This window comes from Acomys minous (assembly GCF_964271855.1).
Source record: "Acomys minous genome assembly, chromosome: 2".
Taxonomy (NCBI): Eukaryota; Metazoa; Chordata; class Mammalia; order Rodentia; family Muridae; genus Acomys; species Acomys minous.
In genome coordinates this window covers 2,081,395-2,106,425 of record NC_140484.1, presented here as the reverse complement: position 1 = coordinate 2,106,425, position 25,031 = coordinate 2,081,395, and the positions used below count along the sequence as shown (strand labels likewise).

Here is a 25,031-nt window from a genome sequence, read left to right as displayed (position 1 = left end):
CCCCAGGACTTCTTCAACAACAGGAATTAGCATTAAAATACAGAAACAACAAAAGGGGCTGTCACAGGGCTGAACCCTGGAGGACAGAATCTTCCATCCTAGGATCCCTAGGGTAATCGGCAGTGTAATCCTGGCCTCTGTAGGTAGACCACCACTGTTAGCCAGTGGTACAGCTCTCTTCACGGCTAATCCCACCCACTTATAACTAAAGCAAACTAATTAAGCCATTCTGTGTGAAGTCTACCGTTCAAAGTCACTCTGGGTGAAAATAATGTTGTTTACCATCGTTATGAGGATATCTGTGTGTGACGCTTAATTAGCACTGTGACAACAAACAGGAAGGGGTTGTTCCTGCACCTCTGCCCCGTGACCGTGGACTAACTGTGCGTAATGACTAGGGTCTGTTGGGCTGGAAAGGGGTCTGAAATGGAGCTAGTCTGAAGCACTTCCTGTGAGACTGTGAGGGGAGTCAACAGCCACTGCGCAGGTCATGGCTCCCACAGGGAGGTGGGCAGCGCACCTGGTAGCCAGCAGAGAGGGGACTTTTAGAAGCTGGAGGCACAGAGACTTCCGGGGAGCTGGAAACGTAGCTCAGATGGCCCGATGCTTGCCTAGTAGCTTGGGAGGGAACCCCAGCACCCTATAAAATGGGTGTATCCGTGCACACCTATAATCCCAGTAGTGGGGAGGCAGAGGCAGGAAGATCATTTCAGGTTCCAAGCCAGCCAGGGCTGCATGTGAGGTAAAGCGTATGGGAACCCGCCCTCATAACACCAAACCGTTGTATACAGCAGGTGCTAGGAATTCCACTTTCCTCCCTCACATGGGTCAGAGACCTGACCTTCCTGCTGCACTGTGGGGACTGGAGTGCAACAACAGTAAACAAGGACTTGCTGAGTGTGTGTGTGTGTGTGTGTGTGTGTGTGTGTGTGTGTGTGTGGTGTCACCCTTTCCGAACACACTCAACAACAAAGCATTTGACATGTGCTGGAGGTAGCCATAGGCACAACCCAGTAACCGGTCCAAAGAAATGAGCCTAGTAATTGGTGGGAATAAAACACACTGCAAACAATTACACGTGAGAAATCAGGCCAGAGAATCTCCCACTTCCCACGGCGGGCATGGTCCTTACCAGTATTCCCTTCAGCTCGTCTACGGCGCTCTCTGAGCCCTTTAAAGAGTCTGGCTGCAATTCAAAAGGAGGAAAAAAGAAATTACTGCATGCTTTGGTTTTAAAACATGAAATGTTTAACTTTTTTTTTTTTGAAATGTTTAACTTTTTAAAAATTAATTATGCATGCAGTGGTGGCAAACGACCTGTGAGATCTCTCTTCCACAATGTGGGTCCCAGGCCAGGAACGGGTCACAAGTCCCACCGCTGGCCCCAAATAAAGGTTTCTATGTGCTAAGTTGTCGGTGACGTGTGTGGAGGTGGGAGGGTGTGTGTGTGTGTGTGTGTATGTTCACGTTTGAGCGCAGGTACAGACCCACATGTGTGGAGGAAGACGCTGACTGAGTGGCCTTCTTCATGGAGCTTGCTGACCCTCCCATCCGTGCTGCACTCCACCATCCTCTACTCTACAGGTGTGTGCTGGCGTTACAGGCGTGTGCCGGGGTTACAGGCGTGTGCTGGGGTCACAGGCGTGTGCTGGGGTTCCAGGCGTGTGCTGGGGTAACAGGCGTGTGCTGGGGTTACAGGCGTGTGCCGGGGTAACAGGCGTGTGCTGGGGTTACAGGCGTGTGCAGCCATGCTCCGCGGGGTGCTGGGCTCTGAACCCAGGTCTTCATGCTTGCACAGTGCGCACTCTCACTCATCAGGCATCTTCCTGGTTACTAGCTCTATGCTTTGGACTCATACAGGATTTGGGGAGCGGGGTTGGTGGTCCCCTCCTTCCACTAGGAGTCGTGTCTACTTAGAGGGCAACGTCTTCAGTCTCCATGACCCCTCATACTAGGGGTCTCAGCTAGGGTCACCCTCATATCCTCCCGGGAGCCGACTCTGTTGTAGGCCTGCAGCTTGTCACAGAGAAGCCCCCAGGCCAAGGTTCCCCTTCTTCCCACAGGCCCTCTGTCCTCCACCCCTGCCCTCCCCAGCGCTGATCCTGACCCTCCTTTCCCTCCGCACTCCCTCTCTTACCCTGCCACAAAAACTTACCCTGCCTACTAGACGACGGGCAGGGACAAAAATAAAGCCGAGATTGAAGAAATGTCCAACCAATGCCTGGCCCAACCTGAGACACAGCCCATGGGAGAGAGCCAACCCTTAACATTGCTAACAATACTCTGCTATGCTTTCAAACAGGAGCACAGCATAGCTGTCCTCTGAGCACGCCCTCGTGGCAGCTGACGGAAACAGATGCAGAGACCACAGGCAAACACTGGGTGGAGCGCACGGAGTCCTGTGGAAGAGTAGGAGGAGGGATAGAAGGACTCAAAGGGGACAGGAGCTCCACAAGGAGACCAGCAGAGCCAACGCCACAGGATGGGGCCTGTGGAGACTGAAGCTCCAACCAAGGAGCATGCGTGGACTAGGCCTAGGCCCCCTACACAGATGTAGTCGATGGCAGCTCAGGCATCATATGGGTTCCCTAGTAAGGGGAGCAGGGGCTGACTCTGACATGGACTCTGCTACCTGCTTTTCCATCACTCCCCCCCCTCGTGGGGCTGCCTCGCCAGGCCACAGGGGAAGAGGACGCACTCTGTCCTGATGTGATTTGATGTGCTGGGGTGGGGGGTGGAGGCTCCACTGCTTGGAGGAGTAGGGGAGGGGGGGATAGGGAAACAGGGAGGGAGGGAAGGTAGCACTGGGAAGGGAGGAGACAGGGGCTATGGCTGAGATATACAGTGAATAATTAATAATAGAAGAAGCAAAGAAAGAAAGAAAAGATTGGGGGCGGGACAATCAGCCAAATCAAAAGCTTCTAGACGGCCACTGGATAAAAATTCAGAAGGTACATTTAAAGCAAAAGGATCCAGGCTACCTTCTTCTAAGTATTATGTTGCCTTTTGGGTATCATCATATCTTCAAAAGGATTTAGTAAATGCTAGATTTTAGAGATTTGGCTACAATTGTCAGAAGTTTTAGTAAGAAGCTGTTTTTAGACACAGCTTAGATGTCTTGGCAGCAATGGAAGGTAAGTGGTACAGCTGTGCAAGGAGAAAACAGGTGCTGGGCACAGAGCTCCCATGCTCTCAGGCCCAGAAAGGCTGGCTGACAGGAGATGGGTCTTTCCCGGTAAGACCGCATCAGGAGGAAAACGCCACAGAAGGACATCACCAACAGAAGAGTGTTTAGAAGGACGTCACCAACAGAAGAGTGTTTAGCAGCCCTGGCTGCCGGAGCCTTCAAGCCTGACAGCCTGAGTTCAGTTCTCGACCCATGTGCTGAAAGGAAAGAACTGATTCCTCCAAGTTATCCTCTGAACTCCCCCTACATATGTGCGTGCACGCGTGCACACACACACATGCACACACACACACACACACACACACACACACACAGGCAAATGTAATAATAATATTTCTTTTTTTAAAAAATACGGTCCCATTTCCATTATTTCCATTTTTAAAAAGTGAAGACAGCGTCAGTTGAAGACATTCTAGCTGCACACCCCGGTTTCCTCCTGGGCACGAGCAGCCAGGCCCTCAGTATCAGGTACAAGTTCTAAGACACCAACTTTAGCCAGGCCATTTCTGCCTACCTACAATGTCAAGAGATTTGGAAAGTAGGCCAGCAGATAAGCAAGGCAGGCTTAGCTCTTTTAGAAAAACTGACACGACAACTGGGTCTTCTCATCCTCAAAAGAGCTGTTATGCACCTGTGTGGCCCTGGACCACACACTATCAGGCTGTGGCATATTCTGGAACTTGTGGTCCTGGGCAAGAAGTTTGGACTCAAGTGTGCACTGACCATGTATAGAAGAGGTTACCAGCCTGGTCATTCAGTGCTATATGCAGTGTTAGCTACACAGTCTGATGGCAGCCAGGGAAGAGCCCAGTTGTCCCGCAGAGCCATGTCAGCTGGAGTTCACATCAAACAAAGGTCAACTGTTGCAAGAGGAAAAAGCAGAAGGGTGCCCTGAGGCCGAGAGCAGACACAGCGAGGCCTTTGCTTTCCTGTTTCCCGTTGGTTGGTTGGTTGGTTGGTTGGTTCTTTGTTTTTTAGATAGGGTCTTAGCTAGGCTGGCTTCCACGCCATGGCACACTCCTCCTTCCCTGGCCTCCTGAGAGCGGGGCTTGCCGGCATAAGCCCATCATAGCAAGCTTAACATTTTTTAACTTTAAACTAATTTGGTTTTATTATGATACCATATTTTTCTCTAGAACTAGTTTGCTCTCATTTTTTTTTTCCATAACAGTTACGGCATAAAAGGCAGGAAAATGTTTTCTTTGCAAGGTGGCATCCAGATCCTTCATTTTAAACTGTTTTTGTATTTCATTTTACTTGATCCCTCCAACAGCCCTGTTGAGTCAGTCTCGCATGGTAGGGGCCGGGCCAGCTGCAGCACCCACGCTATTAGCACGATCACCCTGCTCTGGTTCCTTCCGCTCCTCCCCCTGCCTAGAGCTCAGCTTCCACATCAGGGGCTCAGATCATGTCTGCCTAGCTGCAAATCTGCACCGTGAGGTAAGACTTTCTCCTTTCCAAAACCAGGCTACCACGGCTACTCCTGGCTGCTTTGCCTGCTGGTGACCAAGTGGCAACCTTCTATTCAACTGTCATCCCACGGGGAGTTCAAGAAGACAAAGGGGAGGGGCTTTGCTGCGGAGGAGATGGCTCCACCTGCCAGCCCCGCAGACTTGGATTTGGTGCCCAGAACTCACTTGAAAAGAGCTTCACGCAGCCCTGGGGAGGTGCAAGCAAGAAAATTGCTGGGACTCACTAGCCGGCCAGCATGGCTGAATCTGAAGATCCAGAGCCTTGAAAATGCAAGGAAAGAGGCATGCCAAGGACTGTCTCCCCCGCCCCCTCACATGAACATGCACACCATGGGCATGGATGTATCTGCAGGAACACTCAAAGGTACAAATGTGCCTTAATGCGCATGCACACTCACTCACTCACTCACTCACTCACTCACTCACAAGAGGGGTGGTCTTGACAGGGAAACTGAAGCAAGCCACGGAGCATGTTGAACAAAGAGGGAAGTCTGTCTACATTGCATTAGAGCAAGGAAAGAAAGGATGTTTTCTTCAAGAGAAATCTCAAAAACTATTATTGGGCCTATTTGAATGCAATAGGCAGATGCAAGGAGGCAGGGAGGCCTGCAGCGGGCGGTCAGGGTGGCTCCCTCCCTGGGCTGCTTCTGGAGGCAGCTGCTGGTGTGCAACCAGCTTAGTCCACCTGTTCAGGCCTCACTTCTGTTCCACTATCACCACATGGTTTCCTGTAAACAAACGGAAGCCTTAGGAAGCACAGGAAGATCCTTGTGCTGTCCTGTTACTACCTTACCACCCCCCCCCCCCACTCCCACCATATCTGACCCAGCAGACACTCAGAAACTCCCAAGGAATTAAGGAAAAGAAGGGGAATAGCAGCTGTTGGTGTCTGGCTTGGTGACCCTCATCAATGGCCTGGCCTTCTGGAAGAGGTGGCAACAAACACACCTTCCCTACAGCTGAGGCTCACCTTCAGTCACAGAGCCCTCTCAAAAGAGGGTCATACAGAAGTGAAGGCTTTTCAGACATATTAGTCTGCCAAGCCTTGGCAATCAACCTTGAGGTAGCTTTCATCAAATTCTAAACTTTTACACAGACAGACAGACAGACAGACAGACACACACACACACACACGCACACACACACACACAGAGAGAGAGAGAGAGAGAGAGAGAGAGAGAGGGAGGGAGGGAGGGAGGGAGAGAGAGAGAGGGAGAGAGAGAGAGAGGGGCGTGTGTAGCTGCACATACCTTTGCCTTGGGTCTGGCTGTCTGGTTAACTGGTCTAAGATGAACTCCCTTTTTAATTCTGTCCATCATCTCTTCCACGGCCTGTCTCTTCAGGTCTGTGACTTCCTCAGCTGTGTGAAGGACACAGACAGAAGTCATCTAGGATGTAAGAAACAGCTAATTCCTCTTGCTGGTGACTTGGAGACATTGTGTAAGCAACCAAAATCATTCTTCTGACAGTGGCAGAACACCAAGAGTTCACTATGGGTAACTGCCACTCTGTGGAAAGGCTTTAAATAATATATACTTTTTTTTTAAATCAGAAAAGTTTCTAATCAGAACACTGAGAATTATAACAATCAAAATCCAATTTGTAGCATGGATATCAATATCATCTCACCTGTGAGAAACAAAGCACATTGTCATTCATTAACACAAGAATCAACTTGGGGATGAGGACATCTCACACTCCCCCTTCTCCTGTGTGTACCAGTGTGTGTGTGTGTGTGTGTGTGTGTGTGTGTGTGTACGTGCATGTATGTGTGTGTGTGTGCATGCGTGTGTGTCTGTGATGGTTTATGTGTATCTGTGATGGTGTGTGTGTGCGTGCGTGTGTGCATGTGTATGTGAGTGCGATGGTGTCTGTGATGTGTGTGTGTGTGCATGCGTGTGTGTCTGTGATGGTTTATGTGTATCTGTGATGGTGTGTGTGTGTGCGCGCACGCGAGTGCATGTGTGTGTGAGTGCAATGGTGTCTGTGATGCGTGTGTGATAGTGTCTGTGATGGTGTGTGTATGTGAGATGGTGTGTGTGTGTGTGCGTGCATGTGTGTGTGTGATGGTGTCTGTGATGGTGTGTGTGTATCTGTGATGGTGTGTGTGTGCATGCGTGTATGTATGTGTGTGTGTGTGCATGTGTGTCTTGGGATATATGTGCAGTGACCATAGGAACACAGTGGGTGGCAGCTCTTTTACTCTCCACATTACTCCTTTGAGCCAGAGCCTCTCACTCACCCCAGGCTCGGCTGGCAGCCAGCAGCCCCAGCAAACTTCCTGTCTCCACCTCCCACACTGTTGGTGTTGCAGGCACCTGTGTGGCCAAGCCCTGTTTTTTAAGGGGGGCTCAGGGGATCTGAACTCAGCTCTTCATGCCAAGCACTCTTGCCCACTGGGTCACCTTCCAGCATCCTTCAGCTCTTTCAGAAATGTAACTCTGTACCTTTCCCACACCATCCATTTTTGCCTCAGAGATGGTTTTATAAGTCATTATATCCTGTATGTCAAAAAAAGTTGAACAAAGCCTATCGACAAAAGGAAATCAAAGGGATGTCCTCTTATGGGAAAGAAGTCCAGTCCAGAGAGGAACAGAAAGAAGGCAAACCTGTTTTTAGTACCATCTTTTTTGGGGGAATTATACAAAAAAGAAACATTTAAGCAGACCTTTTTGTCAAGTCTTTTTAAACTATCAATGCATTACATTAAATAACGTGCGTTCGGCAATAACTGAGCTGAAGAATCAAATGTGACTGTGAGCTCCAGCTCAGAGTGGGAGTGCAGCTCAGGAGCTGCATGCTCACCTACAACGTCTGCTAAAACCAAGCCACCTACTGTCCAACATGTGTGTGAGTGTGTGTGTATGTGGTGTGTGTGGTGTGAGTATCTGTGTGTGAGTGTGTGCATGTGTGTGTTATGTGTATGATGACTGATGAAACAAAGCCACCCACTGTCCAATGTGTGTGTGACTGTGTGCATGTGCGAGAGTGTGTGTGTATGTATGTGTATTTGTGTGTGAATGTGTGCATGTGTGTGTGACTGTGTGCATGTGCGAGAGTGTGTGTGTATGTATGTGTATTTGTGTGTGAATGTGTGCATTTGTGTGTGAATGTGTGCATGTGTGAGAGTGTGTGTATATGTGAGTATGTGTGTGTATGTGAGTGTGTGTGTGTGTGTGTGAGTGTGTGTGTCACACATATCAAGGTCAGAATAGGATACCAGATGCCATCTTCTACTGTTCTCTGCCTTATTGACTTGAGACAGGGTCTCTCACTGAACGTGAAGCTTGCCATCTTGACTAGGCCAGCTGGCCAGGTGACTCTTGGAATCCCCAAAATGCTGGGGCTATAAACATGTAAACATTTAAAATGGGTTGGAACTCAGCTCTCATGCTTGTAGAGTGAGCATTTTAACTCGGCCACCTCCTCAGCCTCTACTGTCTAATTTTCACCTCGCTTTGTTGCATGTGCAACCATCAGAGGAATACGAGTGACTGAAACTGAAACCTGTTGACCAAAATTGATTTGGTTTTCCCCCACAGAATTGGTTGACTGAAGTATGGGGTCATTTTGGGACATCTGTCACCATTAATGTATTATTCCTAGTGAACTCACGTCAGCTGATATCTGGAAGCTAAGTAGCCACAGAGACCTAACATGCATGGCGGGCGTTCAGGTCTGTTCTGAGGGACCTCAGAGGTCAGGCTTTCAACAGACATTCCATTTGTAGGGTGGAGATGACTGAGCCCACAAAGGCTGCCTTCGAGATGAAGGAGACCACAGTGTAACCCAAAACTAACTGGTGTTATTTTCAGGCTTAACCCATGGCTTTCTTCCTGGGGAGGCATCATGTGGACCCTGGGACCCATTCCTCATCTCTTGACGCCCTAAGGGAACACCAGGATCCAGAAGTTTCCATCATCCTTGATCCTGCAGCACCAATGGCTGTGTTGCTGCTACATTTGTAGTATAAGTCAACTTCAAAGGCTATTGAAAAGCTAAAAATGAAAATGTCTCAGTGTGAGCCGGGCGTGTTGGTGCACGCCTTTAATCCCAGCACTCGGGAGGCAGAGGCAGGCAGATCATTGTGAGTTCGAGGCCAGCCTGGTCTACAAAGTGAGTCTAGGACAGCCAAGGCTACACAGAGAGATCCTGTCTCGAAAAACCAAAGAGTAAAGTCCATCATCGCTATCGGGAAGTCAAGGCTGAAGGAGCATGAGGCCACTGTGAGGAGAGGTGTCTGTGTTCTGTTTTATTCAGTCTGGCACCCCAGGCCCTGCAATAGCTATTCACACTTAGGGTGGGTCTTTTCACCTCCACTAACCTAATGCAGAAATGCACAGAACTTTGTCTCCTGGGTAAGTCCAGATCTTGTGCAGTTGACAGTATCAAGTGTCACATAAGGGAACATGGGAAACACAAGCACCAAAGCTAGAGCTCACAAGCAAATGTTGGATGCTTCGGTCGATCAACTGCGTGCCCTAGCTTACCAGCAAATGTTCGATGTTTCAGTCATCAACTGCATGCCCTTAAATAGCACTGTGGGGCGGGGGAACTCACTCTGAGGACTCACAAATACCAACAAGTGGGCAGATAAGAAACCCATTCCCTGCCTTGATGTGCAAATATCTGTACACACAAAGTGAGTCCTTTTCTGACTCTGTTCAAAAGGAGATAAAACCAGGTCTTGCACATAAGCACCTGGCACAGGATGTGATTTTAGTCCCTGTCACTCAGAAACCAGCTTCAAAACACTTTTTTTCATCTTCTTCTTGGTTTTGGTTTTCAGAAAATCTGCCATTTTGAGTGAGACCAGGAAGAGCTGCACTGCAAAAGAAATGCTGCCTACAAACAGATTAGCACTCTGCGAGGAGTGACGGCAAGCCAATTAAATGCACCATAGAAAAACTAATTAAGGCAGACAGATGGAGAATTACGGGCCACACCATTCAAATCTGCTACAGCATCTACCAGCAGGAATTTAAAGTAGTTCCTTATATTTGCTTGCCAGAATCATAGTGATAATTCAGAGAAGTGCCACTATCTGTATTGTGCACAGATTATAAACCAGGCTTTAATTCCTCAGCCTTTTCCCCACAAATATAAAGGCTTAATTGGTCTTAAGGAAAAGAAATCACTCTTATCAGATCCCCTACTCAGACACCACACAAGGGCAGCGCGAGGCCAGCCACCGCACAAGCTTTCTCCCTCTCACCGACCTGTTTTTGAAATGGCAAAAAGCAACATGTGCGAACTTCTGAACTGTTAAGCGGTTCTAATAAACTGGCACGAATCACCTATGGGGCGCTCGGGGTATGTTTTGTAATTCTTTCTGCAATCACACAGTTGGTAATTGTCTCACAAAGGCGTGCAATCAGTGGGACAATGGAAATGTGCAGGACGCTGGAGATTAGAGAAAAGGCGCTAATGAAGACAACAGGTCTAAGGTTACTGAACTGCCATGGGCAAAAAAAAAAAAAAAAAAAAAAAAATCAAATGTTCTCTGGATTAGTGCTTCAAGGTCAGTCTTGAATCGGAAAGCTACATGTAATTAATTGGTGCTTAAATTTTAAGACCTACTTGGAAAATAAGTTAGATCTTAAAAGAAGAGAGGGGGGAAAAAACAAACCCACAGATGAACCCATCATCTTACTCAAATCTCTGGTTATTACCAAAAGGAAATAAAATTTCTTTGTACTTCCCTATTTTGCTAGTATTTTTTAAAGAAGGCATTAAAAACCAAGGCACCATACATCAACACGATGTTAAAAACTACCCAAAAGGCATATTATGTTTGAATAACTTTAGAACTGACCTGCATGTTTTAAAATTAAGGAAGTTCCTCGACTATGGTGTTGCCTCTCACAAACGGGAGTGAGTGACAGGGTTACAGACAGCGCTTGCTACATAGGCTTGAAAACCTGAGATCAAATTTTTTTAAAAAATGAGTATGGCTGTGAGTGCCTGTGACCCCAGCACTGTGGCAGACAGAGACAGGGGGACGGAAGGGGCTTGCCGAATACTGATCTAGCGCCTGTTCAGTAAGGGATGCTGTCTTAACAGGAAGGTGGGGGCAATGAAGCCCGAGGTTCTCCGGCCTCTGCGCACCCACAGGCCTGCACACCTGCACCAACGCATGTGCAGACCCCAGCACCATGGCCACCACACGCGCACACATGTACACACCTTGCTCAGAGGGCGGGCGGACTGCAGTATACAGAAACGTCTCAGACCCCAGGGCCCAGCAGAAGCTGGGAGTGTGCCAGTCAGACCTTAAGCAATGGGATGTAAAGCTACATGCTACGGCCACACAGATGCCTGAGTTAGCTTTAACTGTCACCTTGATACAAGCTGGAGTCGCCTGAGAAGGGAATCTCAGCTGAGTACCCACATCTGATTAGCCTGTGGAGGATGCTCTTGCCTACTCATTAATGCATGAAGGCACAGCCTGCCATGGCTGGCACCACTCCCTGGCAGATGATCCGGCTTGTATAAGAAGGCTGCTTACGCCAAAGTGGTGCTTTTAATCCCGGCACTTGGGAGGCAGAGGTAGGTGGATCTCTCTGAGTTCCAGGCCACAAGAGCTACATGGAGTCTAGTGTGGGGGGTGGAGATGGCTACCTAAGCTTTCCTCCATGGAAAGCTCCTCCTTGAGGTGCTACCCTAACTCCCCTCAGTGGCAGAGTGTACCCTGTAATAAACCCGTTCCTCCCACTACATGGCATTTGGCCACTGGGTGGTTTTGTTTGTTTGTTTGTTTGTTTTTTTAAACCACAGCAATGGGACTCAAGCTAGAATAGGCTAACGAGACCCTTGAGTGAGTTATGAACGTTAGTAAGTGGGGGCGGAGGAGGAGCCCAGGACAAAGCGCGGGGGGACGTGGAATTCTAACACCATCTTGCTGAGGCTCTGGCTACAGGGGCGGTGGGATTCAGCCACAGGAGCGAAAGTCTACCAGGGTGGAGCTAGTGACCAGCCAGAGAGCAGGACAGACATGTGACATGCAAGGAGGAGGCAAAAGTGGAAGGGCTGCTGGTAAGTAGAAGACAGACTCTGGGTTCCTGAGTGACACTGTGAGGAGCACAGACATGTCCTAAGACCTAGGAGGACACAATTAGACTTGTGACCTAAGAAAGCCACACTGCCAATGTGACGCAATGTGTGGCTAGACTGGAGAAGGCAAGGGGTGGCCAAGAAGGACATTACACAGATCTGGACTTGCAGCTGGCAAGGTCAGGAGAGCTGTGTAGCAGGGACTGAGCAGCCTGGTCGGTTATCATTTGATTTCAGAATCGTGAGGCACAACCAGCCAAGATCTAACCGAGTTTCAAGGCTGTGCTCTCAGGGCGGCTGTGGTCTCACAGGGCCTGTGCTCTCACGGCTGCTACCTTCTGAGCTCTGTGCGTGGACTCTGAGGCAGCCACTGGTGTCTCTGCTCCATGGCCAACGTCTTCTTCCAGCCCATGTCCCCACATGGTCCTCCAGACCGACTGACCTTTCCAGCAGCTCTCAAAATGCTGCGCCCTCCACCTCCACAGCTCGGTGACTAGATCACTAGCTGCTGGATGTATCTGCCTTTCTCTCTGACAGCTGCCACCAGGTCTGAGCTCCTAGTCCAAGGCACCGACATTCCTCTGCCTGCACTCCCGCCATGACTTCCCCGTTCCTGCCTTTGCTCTTCCCAAACTTCAGGCAGAGTGACTGTTAGAAAAGACAAACACCACTGCTGCCTGGGAACCTGGCTCCCACCCACCTCTCAGGCCTCTTCCCTGGCTCCTGAGTCAAAGCTACAAAATGTTCTTTAGGTTTCCTGATACATGAAGCTCCTTGCTGCTTCAGACCTTTGACCCTGCCGCTATCCACGGGCAACCCTCACCCCAAACACCCTGCTACTGATGTTCCAAATCAACCTGAATGTTGCCTTCTGACACCAGCTCCGAAACATACACTTCTTCCCACAGTGTTTACCAATGGTTGAACTGAATAATATCATATTTACATGGATGGCCACTTGTTTATACCAGGACGTGACGTCAGGGTCTTGTATGTTCAGCATGAAACACTGCAGTAGTATGAGATCTCAACTCCCCTACTGTCGCCTGTAAGAAGCCTGTCTCCACACGGCCTCGGGACTGATCACTCCCTTCCTTGTCATGCCTCCAATGACCTGTTCCCAGCAAAAGCATATTTCTTAGGACACTCTCCTGGCGGCGGCAGTGAAGTGTGTCACGTGATCTCCTCTAGACAATAAGCCGGAGGAAGGCAGGGCCCCGGCAAAGAGCTACACAAACACGTCAGCTGCTGATGAGCCGACCACCATCAGCCACCTAAAGGAAGCCAAACAGAGGAGAAGCTCACCTGTTTCCGGCTGAGTTGCCTTTTCCTTCTTAGCACTACCGCCACTGGGGTGGGACCGTTTCCGGATCATGGACATGAGGGATCTATGGGAAGGAAAAGATTCCAAAGAAATTAGTGTCTGCCTTATAGGGCAACTGATGAAATAGGTAGTTCTAAAATGGCCAGTGGTCAATGTTTGCATGAGTTCTCAACTAGGATTTAAGAAGTCGCTCTCTGTTCTTGTTAATGTTATAGTTTTAATTAGCTTACGGAAAAGGACAACCTTATGTTCTCTGTATTAAAAAGCTTGGGAAGAGCAAAGGCAGGAATGGGGAAGTCATGGCGGGCGTGCAGGCAGAGGAATGTCGGTGCCTTGGACTAGGAGCTCAGACCTGGTGGCAGCTGTCAGAGAGAAAGGCAGATGCATCCAGCAGCTAGTGATAGTCACCGAGCTGTGGAGGTGGAGGGCGCAGCATTTTGAGAGCTGCTGGAAAGGTCGGTCGGTTTGGAGGACCATGTGGGGACATGGGCTGGAAGAAGACGTTGGCCATGGAGCAGAGACACCAGTGGCTGCCTCAGAGTCCACGCACAGAGCTCAGAAGGTAGCAGCCGTGAGAGCACAGGCCCTGTGAGACCACAGCTGCCCTGAGAACACAGCCTTGAAACTCGGTTAGATCTTGGCTGGTTGTGCCTCACGATTCTGAAATCAAATGATAACTGACCAGGCTGCTCAGTCCCTGCTACACAGCTCTCCTGACTTTGCCAGCTGCAAGTCCAGATCTGTGTAATGTCCTTCTTGGCCACCCCTTGCCTTCTCCAGTCTAGCCACACATTGCGTCACATTGGCAGTGTGGCTTTCTTAGGTCACAAGTCTAATTGTGTCATCCCTCACATGATCACTTGAGGGATGGAACAGGCTGCCACCATCAACGAACACAGGTTTATAAGAGCAAACGGATACAGAAAATTTTCATTATGTGGGTTTAAGATACAGAATTAGTTATCCAAGAAGTACTGGCTAGTATGAAGCACATTTCAGACACAAGGGCAGATGAAAGAATTAATGTATGTTTGACATAAAATCCCGGTGTGGGTCAGGGAGTGTGGCCTAGCGGTAGTGTCTGCCTAGCCTGTAGGGCCTGAGATGCAACCCCAACAGAGAAGGGTCTGCATCAGGACACATCTGCTTTGAACCAGGAGTGTAGAAATTTGGATTGTGCACAGCATAGGCCAGACACCCGGAGACAGAGAGTATCTGCACTGCTGTGTCTCCAGCCTGGGTTTTTTAAAACATACACATGAAATCTAAATTATGATAAACCGGACCACATTAAGATGCAAAAGCCTATGTGCCATTAAAATGCACTATGAACAGTAAAAAGACAAATCATCAAATAGATAAAGGAATTCTACAAATGAATCTAACACAGAACACAGCCCAATAAGAAAATGGATAATTAAAAAAAAAATATCCTAAAAAACCATGAAAGAAGTTCTCCAAGTTTCCAACACACAATCAAAAAGGTACTTGGTTTTCTTACCTTTTAGGGTAACTTGGTTTTAAAGACCCATGTTATTTGCATGTCACAGCCACAAAAAACTTCAAGTCCAAAAACATTGATTATTAGGGCTGAGAAATGTCCAGCTGAGGCAGGCAGGGAAATCAACAGGAGAGGTGCGGGGAACTGTCTGTCCCTGCCTCTTAGAGCCGAAGACATACGTAGCCCGTGAGTCAGTGACTGACAACCTAGTTATATTACAGAAATGTGTGTGTGCACATGCAGGCACGTGTGTGTGTGTGTGTGTGTGTGTGTGTGTGTGCACGCGCGTGTGCCAGGGAAGTGTACAAGCAGCTTCACACAGACGGCTTCCCTTGACCTGCAGATACCTTGGCCGGCACCACACTGGAGAAGCACATCTTGAGACGTGCACAAGATGAACAGTATTAGACTTCACCCACTCAGCACAACATAGAGAAGCTTCCGGAATGAAGTAGACGGGGAAGAGCAAAGCACAGAGGATACAGGAAAAAGCCAGTTGTAGAAAAACCTTAAAAACTGGGCCTTCTTGGCTCGCAGAATAACCATGATAAGGGTTCCCATTGCGCAGCACTTAAAAATTGAATGCCAGTTGCTCTGTATACGTGATAAGGTTTCTCCATGAAAAGTCTCCAAGGGCCAGTGCACTTCCTCGCAAACCTGATGCCCCGACTTTGATACCAGAGCCCAAGGCAGAAGGGAAGCACTGACTCCCAATAGTTTGTCCTTTGACGTCCACATGCACACTATAGCATGTGTGTTCACACACACACACACATAAATAAATAAATAAAAGTTTACTAAAAATAATGTTTTAATTTGTAAACTTTGTCATCAATGCCCCACGAGGTAAATTCTAACCAATGAAACCCAAGGAAGCTGACCTGAGAAGCTGACCTGAGAAGCTGACTGCTCAAAGAAAGTGTGCAGAGAAAGGACCCAGTAGCCACACAGATGAGCGTGCTCAGGGGGCACCCCTATCTTGTCATTTGGTTACTGTGCTGTAAATTTAACCCAGGACCTCACATGTGCCAGGCTCATCTGCCACTGAGTCACACTCCCAGCTCCCAATGCTTTGATTTTTAGATATTTTTAAAAATTTTTACTTTTTGCATCTATGCTTGGCTATATTAATTAATCTTCTTTGGATTACCATTCATTAAAATTACCAGACATGCTGAGCATTTGCCCCACAAAGCACAGTCAAAAGAGTCACACACACAGACATGCAGACACACAGATAGACACACACACACACACACACACACACACACACACACACACACACACACTCTTTAATACAATCTTTGATCATCAGACACTGTCTATTTTATTTTCTCTGGGCTCATTAAGACCCCAAATAGAGTTAAGATACTCTAAAATTAGACTTTATAATTTACACAGAATTTTGATTTAAAAATATCCTATTCCCCCTGTGATATTTCACTGCTTCTGAGGTGAGCTTCTTTAGGGCCACTGGTAACAATGTTGATACCTATAAGGAACAAAATATTGTAAATTTGGTTTTTATTTTCCTCCAGAGGATTCAGTGTCAGCTGGGAGGCCCTCGCCAGTCAGGACTGTGGAATCAATCCTTTACCTCTGGGTGTGCTGAGTGGGACTGTGCAGACCTCTGGGTGTACTGAGTGGGACTGTGCAGACCTCTGGGTGTACTGAGTGGGACTGTGCACACCTCTGGGTGTACTGAGTGGGACTGTGCAGACCTCTGGGTGTGCTGAGTGGTACTGTGCAGACCTCTGGGTGTACTGAGTGGGACTATGCAGACCTCTGGGTGTACTGAGTGGGACTGTGCAGACACTTGGGTGTACTGAGTGGTACTGTGCACACCTCTGGGTGTACTGAGTGGGACTGTGCAGACCTCTGGGTGTGCTGAGTGGTACTGTGCAGACCTCTGGGTGTACTGAGTGGGACTATGCAGACCTCTGGGTGTACTGAGTGGGACTGTGCAGACACTTGGGTGTACTGAGTGGTACTGTGCACACCTCTGGGTGTACTGAGTGGTACTGTGCACACCTCTGGGTGTACTGAGTGGGACTGTGCAGACCTCTGGGTGTACTGAGTGGTACTGTGCACACCTCTGGGTGTACTGAGTGGGACTGTGCAGACACTTGGGTGTACTGAGTGGTACTGTGCACACCTCTGGGTGTACTGAGTGGGACTGTGCAGACCTCTGGGTGTACTGAGTGGTACTGTGCACACCTCTGGGTGTACTGAGTGGTACTGTGCAGACCTCTGGGTGTACTGAGTGGTACTGTGCAGACCTCTGGGTGTACTGAGTGGTACTGTGCAGACACTTGGGTGTACTGAGTGGTACTGTGCAGACCTCTGGGTGTACTGAGTGGTACTGTGCACACCTCTGGGTGTACTGAGTGGTACTGTGCAGACCTCTGGGTGTACTGAGTGGTACTGTGCAGACCTCTGGGTGTACTGAGTGGGACTGTGCAGACCTCTGGGTGTACTGAGTGGGACTGTGCAGACCTCTGGGTGTGCTGAGTGGTACTGTGCAGACCTCTGGGTGTACTGAGTAGTACTGTGGAGACCTCTGGGTGTACTGAGTGGGACTGTGCAGACACTTGGGTGTACTGAGTGGGACTGTGCAGACCTCTGGGTGTACTGAGTGGTACTGTGCACACCTCTGGGTGTACTGAGTGGTACTGTGCACACCTCTGGGTGTACTGAGTAGTACTGTGCAGACCTCTGGGTGTACTGAGTGGTACTGTGCAGACCTCTGGGTGTACTGAGTGATACTGTGCAGAGATTTGTTTGTACTGCTCAGACTGTTTTCATACATTGGCATGTACGAAACACATGTTCTTTATTGTGCATCACCTAAGTGGATCAGAAGACGTTAGCTTACAGGTAAACTCTAAGCTGGAGACATGTGATGCTCCAAGGAGAATCTATTATATTGAAAAATGTCAACTTTTTTCAACATTGAGAAATGTCAACTTATACTACAGAGAACCACTCAATAGGTGAGATGACTCAACCAACAATCCAAACTTTCACTGGCCCACTCTGCCACCAATTAACCTAGTTGGTGGGGAGAGAGGCATGCTGCCCTCATCCAGGCACTGAAAGCCTGACTTGAACAACTATTGGGAGCTCTTATCAATAAGGAAGGAAGGCAAGAAAGAAGGAAGGAAGAAAGGAAGGAAGGAAGGAAGGAAAGAAGGAAAGAAGGAAGGAAGGAAGGAAGGAAGGAAAGGAAAAAAGAAAGGAAGAAGGAAAGAAGGAAGGAAGGAAGGGACACCCAGCAGGTGTCTGGGTACCCAGTCCTTGGCCTACAGGTCTTGGGATTTACTAGTCCTCTCTAGTCACACAAGTCAATTCCCTGTAATAAATGTGTGGAGTCACATGTCACCAACTCAGTCAATGACAGGCCACATATAGTGGTCTCAGAAGAGAATGCTGCCTGGTAAGTAGACTGCCATCTTGGTTTGTGTTAAGTACTCACTATGGTAGATGCGCAATAAAATAGTCAACCCACTTCTTAGAAGTGTCCGCATGGTTAAGCAATGCATGATTAACCGTGTTCATATGCATCTTTATCTACAGACACATCCTGTCACCTCTGTTGTATTGCCCACTCCTTCCCCCATGAGACATGCTTGGGCAGGGCCTACCCTACTTTCTCCTTCTGGTACAACATGACCCACCCGCTCATACCTTCTTCCTGTTTCCTCTAGGTCAAAGGGTGGGAGGAGCCTAAGAGAAACCCCCGAGCTACCAGGGAAGAGATGGGCTGAGTCCTTTTCCCGTCTCCGCCATGTTCATTCTGTGATCTACATCAGGACCAAAGTCACGCCTCAAGAACAAAGTTGGAAAGTACAGGTGGCTTCAGTACCCAGGAGAACTCAATATATATGCAAAATATCCTTGACAAGAAAGTATTTTTCACAGAATTTTTTTTCTGAAAAGTTATATCCCATACTATTAAAACCTAACTTAAAATTATTCATATTATTCAATGAAAATTTTCTTTTAAGAGTCTTATAAAAAGAGTCAGTGGTTGAGGCATACGTAGTCTTGATTTTTGTATTCACGTCTCAGTGTAGCTGTAAAGAGTTCTTGGGAGGAAATTCTATTTAGATTACACTTTAAATTCTAGGGGCTCTCAGCATTTCTAAGGCTAAAAATCAAAGGCCGACAGCAAGACTGTAATTGCTTTTTAATAGCTCTCCTCTCAGAAAAGTGACCTTTCTTATCAGCTCAAAATTCTAGACCCGAGAGAAAGATCAAAGTGACGCATTTCCCATTTTAAATGTCACCTTTGGAATATCTCCCACAGATTTAGCTACCCAGGAGAGAGAGAAAATTTAAAATACCTGAAATTCTTTCAATTGACTCTTAGACTCGATCACATGTACAGATTATTTAACCTCCACTGCTCCAACGGCTTAAAGTAGATTATGTCATACCCAACTCGGCAAGGCAAAGTAATGAGACTCTTTTTCAAAAGCAAAGTCCCACTTCCATAGTCGTGTGGGAGGAACAGCTACACACTCTATTCAGCTGGATCAGCTAAGGTGCAAAGCAGGAATAAAGGGCTGCTCTGTGTGAAAGGATTAAACAAATCACATGAGTTAATGAAAGCTAAAAACATCCAGCAAAAGTTTAAATGCCATTTGTTCAAGAATAAATTATCCAAAGGCAGCTAACTAACATCAGGAGGTAGGCAGTCATCGGAATAAGTGGCCTGACTTCTCTAATTCTGGATGGTGGGTAGAATCACAAAGAAGGCATAATCTCTCCAGAACCTACATCAGTCGGAAGCAGCTAGGACAAACTAGCCAGGCTTCAGAAGGTGAGGATTTCTTCTCCTAGACCGTAAACAGCAATTTTTCTTCTGGAAGGTTCTACTCTCAGAATTACTAAAGGCTTAATTATCAAGATTGGGATAAAAGATATTTAGCACTTTTAGATTAATTACTAGTTTATAACAATTAGTAGGTTTAAGTTTTAATTTATGACTTTTAAAAAAATGAATAAGCTAGAGCCTTCAAATTCAAATTAGTGAGGGGGAAAAAAAGCAAACAAAACACTTTGGATCGTGGGTGAAGAAAATCCTAGCGTTAGGAGAAGAATGTTAAAACGAGAAGTGTCTGAGTTGAAATATAAACGTTTACTTCTTGGGGCGGGGCAGCGAGCAACCCTCGAGGCGTCTTTAAAACCCAAGTACGCAGGGGAAGCAGGAAAGCACTGGTCTTCAGGAATTGCTTTCTCGCCTTTCACTGTGCCTCTAAAGATGCAACCGAAGCTGCTACCAGAACGAAAAAGACGAAAAAGACGCGGCTGAGGCTTCAACTCAGCTGCGTTGCGGCAACACAAGCCTTGCCTGCTGAAGCCCCAGGTTTGATTCCCTCTCCTGCAGAGGCTGGGCTGCGTGTATAATCCCAGCCCTGAGAGGATCGGATTCAAGGTCACTCTCAGCTACAGAGCGAGTTCAAGGCCAGCCTGGGATACGTGAAACTGTCTCGGGAAGTAAACAAGACAAAACAAGCAAACCAGCCTATTGCAGGGTCAAGGACGTGGGAGGATGCAGGTAGCAGGAAGGTCCTCAGCGGTACTTACCGGATCGGATTGGGAGGTGGAGGCGGGAGAGGTGGGGGAGGAGGCGGTGGGGGAGGCACCGAGTTCTCCGACTGGTTCACTCGCTTCTGGAGTTCGTCCACTGTACAGGGAGCAAGCGTTCAGAGAGAGCTGAGATAAGCGACTGCACACTGTTCCCTACACACTGTTCATGCAAGTGAAGAAAAAACACACACAGCCTCTCTCCGTCTAAGATAAGGGCACACTTAGACACTGCCAGAGGAAATGGCGGACTTCAAACTTTCTAGTCTACCACCTGTTAAAGCACACCGCCATTATTTTCCTGTGGAGACGAAGGAGGCGAGCGCGTGGGGAGGAAGAACTCAGCAGGCTGAAGGAGCGCTGGCAACCAGAGTTCACTTGGCAAACACCAAGAAATTCTTCACCCTAGACTTTAAAAGCGTGCAGATGGAGGGCTACTTTTAAAGATGGCATTTGTAGCACATTTCAACGACTGTTTTCTTTTCTTTCCCACTTAATTTCCTTCAAAACCAGCAAATACTAGAGTTTTTAAGGCAGATTCACATTCCTAGATGCCTGTAACTTATGAACCTTTCGCTCCTCTGAAGAGATGTCACTCATTCATTCACGTCACAGTGAGATGGGCACCGGCAATGTCAGCGGACCCATGCGCAGGGCTGCAGTATAGCACAGCTCTTCACTCCAAGGGGCTCAGTGCAAATCCTGTCATAGGGCTGGAGTGTAGCTCTGTTCTAGAGCGCCTGCCTAGCAAGCACAAAGCACCTGGGTTTAATACCCGGTACCGCACCACAAAAGGAAAAAACATACATTATGGCCTAGTAGGTGGTGGGTACTGCTTACTGTCAGGTCACGTGCTCTCTTCATTACTATGTATGCTTTCCCAACGATCCTTAAACACATGATGCGGGCTGGGGCTACACTCTCCATGCCAAGCCTAATCCATACATGTGCACTTGTCTCTTTCTAAAATTGTGTGTGTGTGTGTGTGTGTGTGTGTGTATGTTCCCGTGCAATCGTGCTAGCATGTTGTACAGGTCAAAGGTCAGCATCAAGATTATTTGACTGTTTGACATGGGAAGAGCCACCTAATGTGGCCTCACACCTGGTGCCAGGCCAAGCAAAAGGAAGAATGAAGCTTTGGGTTTGTTTTTTCGTTTGTTTTTTTGTTTTGTTTTGCCTGCTTGCCTTCCTCTCACTGTTCATCTATCCTGACGCCAAGGCGCCCTCACTGGTGTCAGAAAGAGTTTCTGACAAAGCCTGAAGACCAGCAGCTCGGCAGGAGCCCGTGGAGACTTCCTCCTCACGGAGGGCACTAGAGAAACAGCCCTTGGAAGACTCCCTGGACCACAGCCTGTAGTCCAGATGGATAAATACCATGGTAAATCACACACACACACACACACACACACACACACACACACACACACACACACTCACTTTCCGTCTCGCTCTGTTAGAGAACCCTCATTCACACACACTTCCAAAAGCTGTTGTTTTCAGATTTATTTATTGTATTTGATTTATATGAGTGTTTTTGCCTGCATGTATGTGCGTTTACCACAGGTATACATTGCCAGCAGAGGTCAAAAGGGCAAGTAGACGAGGCAGCACGTGGGTGCGGGGAATGGGCCTAGCATCCTATACAGGAGCAGCTGGTGCTCCCGAACCCCCATTCGGTGTTTTGCATTGTGCCCCATGATAGAACTGGCCACCAGCATAGGAGATCCTAAATCAATCAGTTCAAACTATAGTCTCAGATGTCTGTTGTGTCTGCCACTTCCATTTGTTATAAAGATGATTTGTCTATAGGCTACTCTGACAGCTACTAAAAAGAGTTGAAATGTTCTTAATTTTGGATTGACTTTTTTCAAGTAAATTATAACCACTTTTCATTGTAAATTTTAAAAAAGCAGTGAATGTTTCAGAAAGGGGAAAAAAAACCCTCTGTGGTTCTTCTGTACGGATTTCAAAATTCTATTATAAAATTAACGGAAAATATATGAAGTGAATATTGAGGCTATTATGAAGAGAAATGCACCCATTGTGAATTACCCACCTTCTCACAGAGACTTACAGCCGGGGAGAAATCCAGCTCATACATTTTTGCGAGCCTTCTAGGACCAAGTGAACAAATCCCTTGATTTTAGAGTCCCTGGTGTTTTAAAAGTTTTTCCATTTAATATATATATTGTTGCCCATTTCATTGTTAGGTGTGGTATAGAAAGTAATATTTCACATGTATAATTAAACCCCACAGATGAAGGGGACACAAATACCAAAAATGGAGGTATTACTTTTTAAAAAGAAAAGAGAGGAGAGAGTGACTCTTTTTGAAAAAGCATTTCAAAGCAAACAGAGCAAAGTAAGTGCTTAAGCGTCCAAAAGCCCAGAGATGTCTGCAGTTTGGGTCTTCCATGCTAATGGCACCTCTGGCCCTTGGTTCTGTGCAGGAAGCTCACAGGGCTCCACAGAGAGTCCACAGAGAGAGAGAGAGACAGAGAGGAAGACACACACACACACACACACACACACACACACACACACACACACACACACACCACACCACAGGGGGGGTGGAGGCGGGGCAGGGGTTGCAATATTTCTGACTCACTTGGTGACATAGGATGTTCTGCTGAACTGTGATAGCTAGAAATAAGGAAATTTAAAAAGCAAACCGGTGGATTGGGAAGATTGATCAGTCAGTGTGACATGCACTGTGCAAGCAGCGTGTCTTACACTTGATTCCACAGAACCTTTGAGAAGAGCAGGGTGTGGTGGTATCTGTTTGCAATCCCTGTGCCGTTAAAGTGTGTGGACCTGCGAGGCTCTCTGGCCAACAAGCCAAGCTTACTGGTGAGTCTGAGGCACTTGTGAGACAGCAAGGCTTGCGGCTGGAGAGGAGCCGTGGCAATGAAAGGCACTTGCTGCTCTTACAGAGAAGCCAGGTTTGGCTCCCAGTACCCATATGATGACTCAGAACTGCCGGGGATCTGACACCTCTGCCAGTTTCCACAGCACAGGGCACACACACTGTAGGTACATAGACACACAGACAGGAAAATACTCACACACGTAAAATGAAAACAAATATTTTAAAAAGAAAAAATAGGGTGGATAGTTCCTGTAGTTGACCCCTGGCATCCACATACACATGCGCACACACTCATATTAGTAACACAATCCTGTAGTTGATGCCTGGTGTCCACATACACATGTGCACACACTCATATTAATAACACAATCCTGTAGTTGATGCCTGGTGTTCACATACACGTGCGCAGACACACATATTAGTAACACAATCCTGTAGTTGACACGTGGTATCCACATACACGTGTGCACACACACATATTAGTGACACAATCCTGTAGTTGATGCCTGGTGTCCACATACACGTGCGCACACACACATATTAGTGACACCTGGGCTGTTTCCCCCGCCCGGCTCTGCCGTGGGCATGAGAGGCGACACAGCAGCAGGCTCTCACCTGAGTGTTTCAGGTTCCGGGCCTTCTCTTCTGCGCCCTGGTATTTCTGCTCCAGCTCTCTCTTGTCCTCCTCCAGAAGCTCCAGCTGCTGTCTGAGGCTGTGGATCTCTTTGTGGAGCGCCTCACTCTCCAGCCGTTCCTCTAACTCTTTGACCTGTAAGTTTTACACATTGAATGTCGCTGGCAGGTTTCCCCTTGTCAGTGAAAAGGGGGAGGGGGGAAGCAGAAAAATTCCAATCTTCCTGAAAATCGCACAAATCCTAGGTCTGCATCAACACTGGCACGCACTGGTCAGCTACCTCACTTTCTATTAGCTTTACTGGGCAGTGAGTTCCAAAACAAAAGCACTGACATTTTAAAGCCAGGAACCACAAAGGTAAGGAAGGTAATGCCTAAGGTTCATTTTAAACCAGATGCAACAGTCCTATGTCCTGTTCCAAGAGAATTTCCCAACATTTAGAGACTGGATCACAAAGGCTATTCCTGGCTTGTTTAACCATTTTCCCCAAATATATTTGGGCCCCTACAAAGGTATCATTTGCCTCAAATCAGCTGTAAGAAACCTTAAGAGAATAACACGTGGCCCACCTCCCCTAAGGGGGGCTGGGTAGGTTTTTGGTGGCTCTCTTGGGCTGCAGATGTTTATTTTCATTGGGAGTTGGCTATAAGTTACTACTGGTCTTATTCAGAGAGAAGATGAGGTTAGACTTGGGGTGTCTCTCTTTTCCTTTATCTTTCGTAGGTTTGGAGACAGGGGTTGAAAAGAAAGAAGGGGGGGAAATAGAAATATATAGGGAGGACAGGACCCAACTCCATCTATATGAACCATTGATATGTCATAAGATCACGCATTTACATAAAGTTTAGAGCGAAAGTAGTATATTTCTTAGATTCTCAGGTAACCTTCATTTTCTTTTACTGTTTTTACATTTCAGAAAAAAATTGTTCACTATAAGGAACAGATCATATTTTTTATAAATGCAAAAACAAATACCTGTGTTTCAACAAGTGCTGAACTATAAGGGAGTTTGTGGGAGACATTTTACACCCCACACTGTGGAGAGCATCCAGAATGGACAGGACAACACGTGTAGGCCTAGGATTGCTCATTTCACCCACGGTGACCTCTGCTCCGTTGCCAGCCAAGAACATAGATAATAACTCAACCTTAGAGTCCAGTTCAGTCCAGTGAGTAGAGGCATGAGTGATCGACTAACCGGGGTAACAACAGAGGCAGCTTGTCTTCTCAGGACCCAAAGGTAAGTTCAAATAAGCTACACACACACACACACACACACACACACACACACACACACACACACACACACACACACACTTTCTTTCTGAAAAGGTGATCCCTGCATGTGGGAGCAGAAAAGGAAATTCTTCACCTTTGGCCTTGGGAAACAGAAGCT

General features: G+C 47.5%; 1 protein-coding gene across 2 annotated transcripts in view; it reads right to left on the bottom strand.

Moving 5' to 3' along the window:
- SHTN1 (shootin 1) overlaps positions 1 to 25,031 on the bottom strand; it is a 108,032-nt gene that overhangs the window by 26,668 nt on the left and 56,333 nt on the right. For both annotated transcript variants that reach the window (XM_084772843.1, XM_084772842.1), the window contains exons 10-14: positions 23,617 to 23,770; positions 20,130 to 20,229; positions 13,018 to 13,100; positions 5,910 to 6,019; positions 1,133 to 1,186 (exon numbers count right to left, since the gene is read on the bottom strand). In XM_084772843.1, coding sequence (XP_084628969.1) covers positions 1,133 to 1,186; positions 5,910 to 6,019; positions 13,018 to 13,100; positions 20,130 to 20,229; positions 23,617 to 23,770 — 501 coding nt within the window. The remainder of the gene's footprint in view (positions 1 to 1,132; positions 1,187 to 5,909; positions 6,020 to 13,017; positions 13,101 to 20,129; positions 20,230 to 23,616; positions 23,771 to 25,031) is intronic.